At 34.6% G+C, this 12,684-nt stretch overlaps 1 protein-coding gene across 1 annotated transcript; it reads right to left on the bottom strand.

The window, feature by feature from the left end:
* Positions 1-6,209: 6,209 nt before the first annotated feature.
* LOC116207207 (transcription factor MYB1-like) lies at positions 6,210-12,476 on the bottom strand. The gene is made up of 3 exons (XM_031540096.1): positions 12,086-12,476; positions 11,416-11,545; positions 6,210-6,995 (listed from the first exon to the last, which is right to left on the bottom strand). The coding sequence occupies exons 1-3, from the start codon at positions 12,213-12,215 to the stop codon at positions 6,401-6,403; spliced, it is 855 nt and encodes a 284-aa protein (XP_031395956.1). The 5' UTR covers positions 12,216-12,476; the 3' UTR covers positions 6,210-6,400.
* Positions 12,477-12,684: the final 208 nt, after the last annotated feature.

Here is a 12,684-nt window from a genome sequence, read left to right as displayed (position 1 = left end):
ACAGAACACCTTTTTTTTCGATCCTCAATTTTTAACCTTTGTACCATTTTTGTCCTAGATCTTTCTCTCTTTTTTTGTCATTCTTATCCTCAACTTTTCATATTTTTGTCATTAGGTCCTGATGTGGCATTTTTCATTAAATAGAGCTCTGATGTTGCATTAATTTTTTTTTTCTAGAAATCTAAAGATAAAAACAATATAAAACGAAATCAAAATTAAAGGTTAGGCTTGTGACACGAAGCATATAAGCAAACATCGATGAGGTGACAAATGGTGGAATCCAAATTATATAAAATAATACTAAAAAAAAAAACAGAAGTCCTCGTGCGGCCCGCAGTCTGGGAGAACCTTGCCGCCTTGGGGGCCCGGGAGGAGCCGCCGGCGACGTCCTTCCTAGGTTGGGTCATGGATGGCTGCCGAGGACGCCCCCCCTTCTCCGATCGAAAATCATTATTTCCTTCTTCCCTTTTTAATTTCTTATTCTCTTATTATTTTATAGTAGTTTAATAAAGTGGTGTGCCACTGTCCCCCACTTTAACAAACTGGATGTAAAATGGGATGGATGAGCAACCTGTGAAAAAAAAATAATTTCGTGCTTTATTTACAAGTAAAAAAGCTCATGACAAAAATAAAAGAAGGGGGACAAAGTCCTCAATTTTTTGAGTCATTAACCTAATCAAATAAAAAGAGGAGGATAATAGCTGGCAAATTCTACAAAGGAATGCCAAATTATGTTACATGATGGAACGATGGTTTTTTCTAATCCTTTTAATATTAAAGATAACATTTTAGCCCATAAATCTTTTAATGGTGTCACAAATCCACGAATCACATGTAAAGTATAATAAAATTAGAGGGTCGCTTACGCGTAAATGGCGTGTCGTTGACATATCCATAAGTTAAAACCCACTTATATGTCGATGACATGTCGCTAACGTGTTCGGCTTATATTAAGCTGATTTTCTTTAAAAATCGATTTTATGGTCCGGTTTGGTGATGTGGCAGAATGTAATTGGTACATGTAGCGAGAAGATTTGGGAACGGTGCTATGGTATTGTATGCGAAAATTGTAAAATGAAAATATTAAATACTAGAAGTACTATGGGCAAAATATGTAAATAATGGACGAGTGAAATTAAAAGTTGATGTGATATGAGGGTTGAAATTAATGTTTCATCATTGAATGCAAGTTGGGGTTCCATTGTATAATCTACCGATAGATATGCATGGTAATCATAGGTTGAAATAATAAAAGTAATATTTATTGTTACAATGGAGACCCATGGATCTAGTACAACGAAATAAAAATTCTAAATATTTAATAATTGACACAGATAGTTTCACCTGAGTATCGAACTTAAAATATCTTGATTATACATTGTAAAATCTACCAATAGATATAAATGATAATTATAGGTTGAAATCATAAAAGTAACATTTATTGTTGAGATTTTTTTTTGTTACAATAGAGATCCATGAGTTTAGCACAACGAAATAAAAATTTTAAATATTTAATAACGGGCACGGATAATTCCGCCTGAGTATCCAACCTTGAATATCTTGATTATATATTGTAGAATCTACTGATAGATATACTTGGTAATCATAGGTTGAAATCATAAAAGTAACATTTATTGTTTAGACTTTTTTCTGTTGCAATAGAGGTTCACGAGTTTAGTACAATGAAATAAAAATTTTAAATATTTAATAATGGACAAGAATAGTTCCACCTGAATATCGAACCTAGAATATCTTGATTACCATGCGAGGACATGTACTAGTACACTGATATTTTGACTTAGAATTTGATGATTTTTAAAAATAAATAGAGGAGGGAGATAATGGAGGAGATATTTGAAGTAATAGAGATATGACTATTTTAATTTTTTTTTATGTTTCCTTAAATTGGGAAAAATTTAGTAATTTATAGGGTATATTCACCATATAGTTTAACATTGACAGATATTTTTAGATCTATTCCGATGTCGATTTTTTACCTGAGGTATCCCAACATTACTAATTTGATGTCATTATCTAGTCCCAGGGAATAGTTGGTGAAACAAAAATAGCAACGTTAGGATATCTCAGGTAAAAAAATGACGTTGAGATAGATTTAAGAATATTTATCAACGTTAGATTATACGGTGCAACAAACCCTAATTTATATACATATACATTTATGTAATAAACTTGAGCTTTGTATAAAAGTTGTGGCGGTTACAAATATGAACTTTTTCCTTAAATAATAATGTAAGATATATCATAATTTACATGATAATAAGTATAAGGTAAGATGTAAGATATATACATATATATACAGTTGTATATTTACATGCATAGAAGGGTTTTCGCGCTGTGTGGCACAAGTCGCTGACGGAATCTAAGGCCCGAGTTCAATCCAAGCTAGGAGGTCTTTCGTTGCCCTTTATTTAGATTTCGCTCCTTTAGACCAAAAGTTTTTCTTATAATAGAAAAAAAAGATGAAATATACCAATTAGAATAATGAAATTTCATAAATTTTATAAATAATTCGATTACAATGGAGGCCTAACCTTCTGTTTGAATTGAGGGAAACGGAGAGAAATGAAAGAAAGGGGAAGGAAAGTTGTATGAAGTTTTTTAGAAATTCTATACAACAGTCCCTCCCCTCCCATTCCTTTCACGTCCTATCAAAATAAAATTATAAGAGTCTAGTACAGCGAAATAGAAATCCTAATAATGATCAAATGAATATGGAACCTATTCACTACAAGGCGAAAGCGTACGGTATAATGCCACACCTTCTTTGGTAAAATTGTACAAATAATTAATTTGATGCTTGATGGAATAACTAGACGGCCCACATTGCTTTGCTGTTTGATGTATTTGCTTTCAAAATCATTCATTGGAACTCGCCAACTGATTACGAATTTTCTCCACCATATGATTAAAAGCTTCTAAAAATGGACATCCCTTTTGCTCAGGCCAATCCTCAAGACATGAATTCTATATGTTCTCATAGCTGGACTGGGTCCCAAATTCAATTTCCAGTAGCGGGGCTTAATTACTGATAGATCGCTAGAAAGTGTCGTATTCATATTGCATGTTAACTTGCCCTTTTCATTTCAATGCATCGAGAATATTATTGGTTCTAATTTCTTTCTACCTCTATCTAGTTGGACCCATTATTAAAGATGTTGGGGAACATAATATTCTATTCCAGATACACATTGATATATTATCATTATAACATTACAATCATATATTTCATATAAAAAAACATTTATATACAGAGAGAGAAAGAAAAGGTGTAACTTCATTAAATATAAAAGATAACCCAACTGAGTAACTTCGAAGTTACCATTTTCAAAAGATGGACTTATTGCGGAGAAAGTGGTGTAACGAGTGGCATATAGTCTCACATGGTAATTAAGGATTTTAAGTTTGAATTTCTGATGAATCTATCTATTCTCTTTAATAATTATTAAAATTTATATTTTATTGTATTAAACTCTCGAGTATTTCTCATCAAAGAAAAAATTAACTTATTGTTCATCAATCTATAATTAGCTGTATATGTTTTAAAACATATACACTCTGTGCTATATGTGCCCGGCTGATCAATCAGATGGTGTGTGGCGGAAACGAAATCGATCTATGTATCTATATCTATCTATAAAGAGAGGAGAATTAATACAATTGGTTCTCTTTTATTTTAGGAATTTTTATCTAAAATGGCCCATGATTTACCCGTTTTATCAAATCTATCACATGTTTTACTTTTTATATCAAATCTATCCCGGCATTATCTTTTCCGTCGACATCTAACGGCCGCGTTGACGTGGCACGTGAAGAGATAGTAGGCCACACTTGCCACGTGGGCGCCACGTCAGCGCGACCGTTAGATGTCGACGGAAAAGATAACACTGTGATAGATTTGATTGAAAAAGTAAATCATGAGATAGATTTGACAAAAAAAAACATATGATAGATTTGACAAAACGAGTAAATCATTTGCCATTTTAAGTAAATTTCCCTTTATTTTAAGGGGGAAGTGCTGTTTTATTCATTAATATATATATATATATATATATATAAAGTTAAAGGAGAGTTTTAAAGGAAATTATTCTTTAGCTATGTGTCCTTTAATCGGGGTAGAGAGGTAAAAAAGAGTGGTGAATTAATTGATTATGGGGGACCCTTTTGGAAAATTCTCATAAAATATTCTCCATACCCCTTTTCATTTAAAATAAGAAAATTTCTTTTTCTTAAAAAAAAAAGAATTTAATTTTATCTCTTTAGACTAGAACTAACCTGCTACGCTAGGTATTGCACATATTTTTCAAGATTTTTCAATGCTTTGCGTTATTAAAATAACAATTTACCTATCAGCAAAATTAAAAATTTAATTAAAAATTTCACAATTCTATCTAATATCCATATAACAAATTTGATATTGGAAAAAGAAACGATAAAATTTATCAAATTCTCTTTTATTTTTTTCTTCAAATGCTTTCACATATTTTTCCCAATTATTTTTGTCTCCATCTCCTCAAATTAAATTAAATCAAACTTAATTTCGTTATCAAAATAATATAAGTAAAGTTAAGTAAGTTAACTTCACTTCACTTCCTAAGAGGGTCAATATGCTAGCTCTATTTCCTTGGCACAGGCTTATCTAGTTCTCAGGACATGTTCCACGTATAATTTTCATCTCATGACTTGCAATCTTAGATAGACTTACCACAAAATTCAGATTGCAAACTTTGTAATGATTACATGGATAAGCTTTCTATGAATTTTGTACTACTAAAATGGAAACTCGTGACCACATTTTCTTCTCATGTGTTTTTACGTATGAGAGAAGTTTGGGATGGTGTTTAACAGAAATTAGAGCCAGTCGGTCTAACATGACTAGATTTTTGAGCTGAATGTTGCTACTTGTTATAAAGGAAGATCATCGGTGACTATTCTCAAAAAGTTATGCTGGACTTGTCACATTTATTTAGTCTGGAAGGAGGGAAACTCTAGGATCTTCAAAGGCAAGAAGATGGATTGTAAAGCTTTGATTTATAGATATGGTTTGCTTGAGAGTAATGTCCTTCCCTAACTTTTTTATTAACAAAGTCACATCCTGTTGTTTAACTTCTAATTTTGCTTTTGATGATATGATGTAAAACAAAACTATCAAATTGATATACCATGTTATTCACAACTCTTAATTTGGTATATGAAAAAATTTTGCCATCAATTTTCATACACAATGTTCGATTTTGTCTGTTAAAATACCCAAAACGACGTAGTTTTTAATCCATTTTTTTAAAAAAATATCAATATGACGTCATTTTGGGCATTTTGATAAATGGAATCGAACATTGTGTATGAAATTGATGGCAAAATTTTTTCATATACCAAATTGAGGGTTGCGGACAATATGGCTAATGAAATTAGTTGACCATTTTGTTGACATGCTATGTAAATTCTGATCCATTAAGTATTAATGAAATTGCACCTATCAAAAAAGAAAATTATATCTTCAAATTTTAGTAATCCAGTATCGTACGGGTCTTCACACTAGCACTTAAACAAAAGGAGAGTTCTGAGCCGCGTGTCAATAAATAAAGCATTGTAGAAAGAAATTTTTTTTTTTTTTTAAGATTGAAGTTTTCCTCTGTCCTCTTTCTAAAGAGTCAAGAAAGACAACTTTTTGAGAAGTAATTTCAGTTTGTAATATCGTGTCACTAAAGTATCGGCATACTCAAATCAAATTATTTACGCGTCACAATATTTTATGGGTCTCTCTTCCGATAACATGGCTTTAATTACAGAATCAAATCAAATATCATTATTTTGTACTCAATAACTTGTCGAGATTTAATAGACTTCGAACTTTGCTTTTCAGTTAATCATCTTTATGACTCTATTGTTTTGTGGATCTTATAATAATTTTAGGTTTGATAATTGGAGCTATTTTATCATTTATGATCCTATATATATAGGTTTGCATAAAGCTATTCAATGCGCATGCATTAATGAATAAGTAATACATAAATTTCGTTATCTATCAATGTTAACTTGAAATCAAATCACTTATTTTGGATGAATTAGAATATATTGAAAATTACATTTAAAAAGAATTAAAGTTGCGCGCAACACTATTTATGATCATAAGAGAGAGCATTGGCCTAATAAAATAATATGATATAAAACGAAATAAATGAATACATATCTTTCACTGATGAGAATTGTACTTATGATCTCTTAATTTTAAATTTGCATCTTGTCCCACTGAACTAGACTGTTTTCTCAAATCAAATGCTTGTCGATATACAAATTAACATACGACTGACTAGATAATCTAAAAGGCGTGCAATACACATTCACCTGCAAACAATACATTATTTATTAGACAATTAATCGGTCACTGCTTGGCACCTAGAAGTTCGCACCAGCTGAGCGCCACGTCATCAAAAAGTTCGTTGTTCCAACCGTTGTTCAGCTGCTGACCCTCGTCGACCATTTCCTGGGACCAAAAGTCTCCAGACAACAAGTTGTTTTTTGAGTTTGTGTTTGAGTTTGAGGTGGTGGCGGTGCTGTCGCCCACCTGATCACTGATGGCCTTCTCTGACGACGACAGGAGGCTCTCCCACCAGCTCACGTCATTCTCCAGAGAAGCAGGTACTGGCTGCGCTACTCTATGCAGCAGTGCCGATGGCTGCGAGCTGATCAACTGCTCATCCCTTGGTAGAACGATCTGGCAACTGGGTGGCATGGCCATCAATGTCGTGGCAGCTACTTCTCCGGTCTGCAGCCTCATCGGGGCAAAACTCTTGAAGGTCCGAGGACGAGGCTTGATGACGTTGACTTTGACCAAATTCTGAGGCTTGTGCTTCTGATGATGATGATGGCTCATGTCCTTGCGAGTAGCATTACCCTTCTTCACCAAGCGAGTGTTCCAGAAATTCTTCAAGTCATTCGCCGTTCTTCCCGGTAGTCTTCCTGCAATGAGCGACCACCTGCATGCCATCAATACACGAATGAATATTGTTGTGTGTGTGTGTGTATTTATGGTTCATATATGGGTGAACTAAGTACGCTCTTTGTTCGTTCATGAAAAAAGAAAAAAGAAAAAAAAGGCTCTTTGTTCTAGTTCACATATGAAGGGCCCTCCCTCTCGGCGTTCATGTTCTAGTTTCGGCTCCTAACAGCGTACACTCTTTCATGTTAGGTGATCTCTTCTGGTTGCCACACCCATTTTACATGCTCTTTCTTAATTTTCTCGCGCATCTGCCCCATTTTTTCTACCAAAGAGGAATGGCAATATGACAGTGATGTATCATACATTTATCCTAAAATGTGCCCCTTTTCATATAGACACTCAAAAAAAAAAAAGAAAAGAAAGAAATAATCTGTTTCGAATTGGAAGATCTACAGTGTAATCAGTTATATGGTGTAATCTACTTTTTGATTGTTCAATGTTTAATAAATTATTTATTTATTCATTAATAATTGCAATCGAATGGTTCAATAATTATTGCATCATGAGAATTCTCCATTTTGGATTAAGTAATGAAATTCACGAATACAAAATTATAGCATTGTGAAAGTAGAACTCGGCCTAGATAGTTTCAATTTATAATCGTACGCCTATTGTATGATATAAAGAGTAGGTTGTCCTCGAAATCCTATGGTACACTGAGAAAATATTCATTGAGTATTACTCATCCACTTTGGATAAATAAAATCCAAGCAGAATGCTTATAAGTAAGAGTTTGTGGAACCGCTGTGATGTCAGTTTTCCACTTTCAAACATTATGATTGGGTATTACACAGTCAAGTGGCTGAATGATACTTACCAAATATTTGCTAGTGGTACACACTATCTATCATACATGCCACCTGCAAGATCCCACTTCTTCTTTTGAAAAAAATGAGCCATGCAATGCAGTGCAAGACGCGGTCATAGGAATCTTACATGGGCACTGTCATTCCGAATAAACCGTTACCTTTGTCTGTATCCATTATTAGTATAGAATACTAATGAAGATGGGGTAGTGAGTCTCATGCTATTCGATATCTGATAGCGAGACAGACATGTGGACACTTATAGAAATAAGCGAGTCGAATTGTGACGTGCATATAATATTCACGTGGTAGCTTTATTGTTGTCAGTGAATATTATCTGGACCGTATTAGTGCATATAGTCATTAGATTTGATATTACACGATTATTTCATACATGGGTAATTAGGATTTGCTCATGCTAATACACTTGTGCTAATTATAGGTATCCAACAGACAGTAGTCCTAGTCAGTTGTGTATGGAGGTAAGTGCCTAGTCAAGATGGGATTCATTGACCTAAATAAACAATGAAAGATCCTATAGATTTGAGTTATGTTCTTGATAAGGAAACCCTTGGCCAAGGTGAATGGACTTAAATAGAATAGATTTTCTAGTTTAAGTTCTATTGATCTATGAATAGAAGCTCAGAGATTCCAGAGATTCTATATTGTCAGTTATAGGGTTGACGTTAACCATGATCCTAGCTAGGTCGAGATCTGCAGTGAAAGGACTTGAGTGCATGGCATATATAGTCATTGGTTCATCAAAATGTCTTAATCAAACATTCGTCACTAATTGAATTATCATGATATGTTGCTCAGTATCACTCTTGATCTTTAAAAACCAATGGCATTTTGAAAATTATGTTTTTGGTTATGGAAAGGAGTTCCCAATAATGTCAAAATGGTTGACATTACAGTCTCATTGCCTTTTAGTGATGAACCTAGTTAGCCACACACAATAGAATGTACTTGAGTCAAGAATTAATTGATTCTAATTAAGGCAGTTAATTAGTAATCAATCATCGAATTAGACTTGCAATGTAGTTGTAGGGGTGCTAGCACATCCCGAAGTCAAATCCAATATTGAGGTGGACTTGTTTAAGGAATTATTATATTCGATATAATAGTATCTTTAAATGGAAAGTTACTATATATATAGAACGTCTATATATTAGTAAATGTATTACAGTTTTTTTTAGGACCTATGTGAGTTATGTGATAATTTAGGGGTAGTTTTACACAATCTACCTAAGTTTTTGGGACTTATTTACGAATTGTAATTAATTATGAATTAATTATGATTGCTAAATAATCCTAAGGGCTAATTGGCAAATATATGATCATATATATAGATATATATGTTATATATGTATATGTGTGTTAATGGCCAATTCTGAAAGAGAGGCAAGTCATGACCAAGAAGAGAAAAACAGACGGGAGGTGCATGGCTGAATAAAGACAGCCCGTGCTATCTCTTGCCATGGCCGATTGGAGAAAATTTATTTTCGTTGATTGCCCGTTGCACGTGGAGTTCACCTCCCGTTTTGCTTTTGCTAGAGAGCGTAGTCCAATCGTATGAGCGACCCGTGGAGACTAGTTCGAGTTGAGAAGGAACAACCCCTTGGCGTAGACGCGTTCGTATGGACGAGCTACGGGTCGAACACTTAGGTGGCTTCAGGTGATTATTCAAGAAGACGACTACTTGGCGATCTTGCGGAGATTTTGCAAACGAGATATTTTTCGATAAACCCTAATAAGATGGTCAAGTTAGTATTATTTAATCGTGGCAAAATAATACCACGCATTCGGAATAAAATTCTACCAATTCTACATGTACGAATAAATGGAATTTTAATTATTAAAATTTCATTGGGCTTATACGGGCTCAGATCCATGTCCACTTAAAAAGCTCAAGCTTATAAGTGTTGGTATCCATGCCTCATATAATCTCAAGATTATTCTTTTCATATTTTTCATGTGGGATTATAATTCTCAACACTCGCCCTCACGTGTAACGTGTGGTCTATTTCTATCTACACGTTATCACATGCCCGTGAACACCTGCCCTCAATAATTGACCTCAAGCTATGCTCATCTTCCATGCTCGGGCGAGAGAGAACTAACATGAGGTGCTCTTCTTGCTGTTCTTGATATTGGGTCGGCGTAGTGTGAGCTCACGTGGATACGCGGAACTGTAATACGCTTTGATACCATATTAAATTTTCATTGAGCTTATATAGATTCGGACTCATATTCACTTATAAGTTCAAATTTATAAGTATTGCTATTCATACCTTATTTAAACCCATGATTATCCTTTTTATCTTTTCCATATGAAATTATAATACCCAACAAATTTATCTCTTATTCCGCTTCTGCTACGATTTCATTATGGTTTTCTTTCAAATCGGTCACCTCCTCTGCTCTCGGCTTGGCGACTGTCGCTCCTCATCTTCCTTCCTCCTTTCCCCATTGTTGCTCCCTGCTAGTGCTACTCCTCCCTCTTTCTTCTGTCTCTCTCTCCCGTACCCAAAAACAGAGCCTCGACCTCCCTGCTCGTTCTAGAAATCCCAACCTCTTCTTCACCTTTCCCAATTGCTGCCACTACTGCTCCATTGCTTCCCTTCACTATTGTTCTCCTTCTCCACCTCGATGTCGAGTTGTCGTTGATGTTCGAGTCTCCTTCTCTCCCCTGCCGTGCTGCCAACAGTTTCTCACCCTCCCCACTTCATTGACGATGTTGTTCCGATCTCCTCCTTTCCAAACAGCCGACAGTTGTACCTCCTCTTTTGCCGTCGTCATCGGCATATCATCATCATCATCATCATTATTATTATTGTTATGAGACGACGTAGCTGAAGCCCGGACCACTATAAATTAATTAGTGCTTTCCTTTTTTTTCTTTTTTCACGAAAGTCCCCTTCCTCGCATTTCCTTTTCCAAAAGATAATGTCTTACCGTTTGTAAAATTTACATATCAATATCATCATGCATGCCGCTGATTCTTCTCTCAGCAAAAAGCTGAGGTATTAAATTATTTTTCTTTTTTTCCCAATTCTTTTTCTTTTTTGGGCGACAGAATCCGCAAAATGACAAAAACAACATTATTGCAAACAAAAATATTAGCTGATCGAAGACTTGTGTGAACGATGGAAGACGATCCACATCTATCGTTTTAACTACTGACGACACACACACACACACACACAATATCTCACTTGTACTTCATTGTGTTTGTTATGTTTACTTGGTCAAACATATGGTTTTGAAAATATCTTTTCTTTCGATCTGCTATTTACATATATGTCATATGTGTAAGTAGTTATTTTTTTTTCGGTTACAGGGGATGTCCATGAGCCTAGTATATTGAAATAAAAATCCTAAATATCTAATAAAGGGACACGGGTAGTCCCACCGGATATCGAACCTGAGATATCTTGATCACCAGACGAGAGATGCACCATTGTGCTATATCCTCTCTTGATAAAGTAAGTAGTTATTTTTTGTCATGCGAAGATCGACAAAATTTTTCCACGGAATAGGCAAGTATTGACTAGTTAATAATTGAGGCCAGAAGACGAGACGACTTGCCTGTTACCGAGAAGCTTGTGGAGGCGAAGGATCAAATCGACCTCGTCCTCTTGAAACTCTCCCCTCTTTATGTTTGGCTTTAGATAGTTCAACCACCTCAGTCTGCAGCTCTTTCTGCACCTATTCAAACCTGATATATTCATCAAGGAAACCGCAGGCACATCATCGATCAGCACTACTCATGAGATCCATTAGCAATATGATGCTCAACATTATTCTGTTATATATATATATATTATATATATATATACTCAGACCAGCGCACAAGTTTCATCAATTAATTTTTTTTTTCGGTAGAAATTTCATCAATTAATTAATTAAGAGAAACGCAGCTTTCTGGCCGGCTAGCTATTATTACGAAATCCCCTTGTATGTTTTCATTTTCAGGAGATAAGAAAAAATATAAAGAACCGAAAAGGCAAGGCAAGCACTATGACAACGCCAGTCGACAGTCCTTGTTCCGTTATGTATTCAGCTTGCTAGGGCATTGTGATCGCCCGATATATATATATTTGGAAAAAGTTCAAAATATTATCTATATATATATGCACTCTACAAATGAATTTCTTTCTTTTGGGTGGAAACATATATTGCATGCATATAAAAATTTGTATTTGCATGTTCATATAAACATATAATGATGATATAATAGTATATTTAATATAATAACCTGCTGAGGCGGGAACTTGGTGCCATTTTCCTTCTCCAAATTTCTCGATGCACTTCCGGAGAAGATGATCTTCTTCTTCAGTCCAAGCACCTTTCCTGACCACTCCTGATGATGCTCTCTCCATCATCATACTTCCCCGTGTATATAAATATATATAATATACAGCGTTGTCGACAGTGCGTCTACAACCCAAATATGTTTGCTGTGTTGATTGATGTGGTCGCTCTTCTTATACCCTCTTGCGGCGCCTCTTCTATATATAGACACTCATAGACAATAGCCAAGCTATAGAACTGGGTAGCTAGTTAGTTTCTATTCCAAGAGGCCAATGCAAATCTTTATATTTTGTTGTCGCAAATATTTGCGACTGCTAGTTTCGAAACAAAGGAAGGAAAACTCATTATTTTATTGTTTATTGCAATCTGTAACTACAAATATATATATATATATATATATATTTATTTATTTATTTACAAATTCTGAATCTTGTATTTTCTTTTTTTTGGTAAGGAGAATCTTGTATTTTCGTATCGAGTAAGAATGTCACAAAACACTTTTTTTCCCTTACTTTTAACGTGTCACTTTATGCTCCCCTCGCT

This window comes from Punica granatum, chromosome 5, assembly GCF_007655135.1.
Source record: "Punica granatum isolate Tunisia-2019 chromosome 5, ASM765513v2, whole genome shotgun sequence".
In the NCBI taxonomy this organism is placed as follows: domain Eukaryota; kingdom Viridiplantae; phylum Streptophyta; class Magnoliopsida; order Myrtales; family Lythraceae; genus Punica; species Punica granatum.
Note: the sequence above shows the minus strand (reverse complement) of the source record. Positions and strands in the feature narration are given on the sequence as shown.

Bases quoted from the DNA above. Each gene is read 5' to 3' on its own strand.
- LOC116207207 (XM_031540096.1), bottom strand. From the start codon at position 12,215: ATGATGATGGAGAGAGCATCATCAGGAGTGGTCAGGAAAGGTGCTTGG. The intron at 11,546-12,085 runs GTTATTATATTA...TGAATATATCAG, and splicing joins CCAAGTTCCCGCCTCAGCAG to GTTTGAATAGGTGCAGAAAG. The intron at 6,996-11,415 runs GCAAGTCGTCTC...GATGGCATGCAG, and splicing joins CACAAGCTTCTCGGTAACAG to GTGGTCGCTCATTGCAGGAA.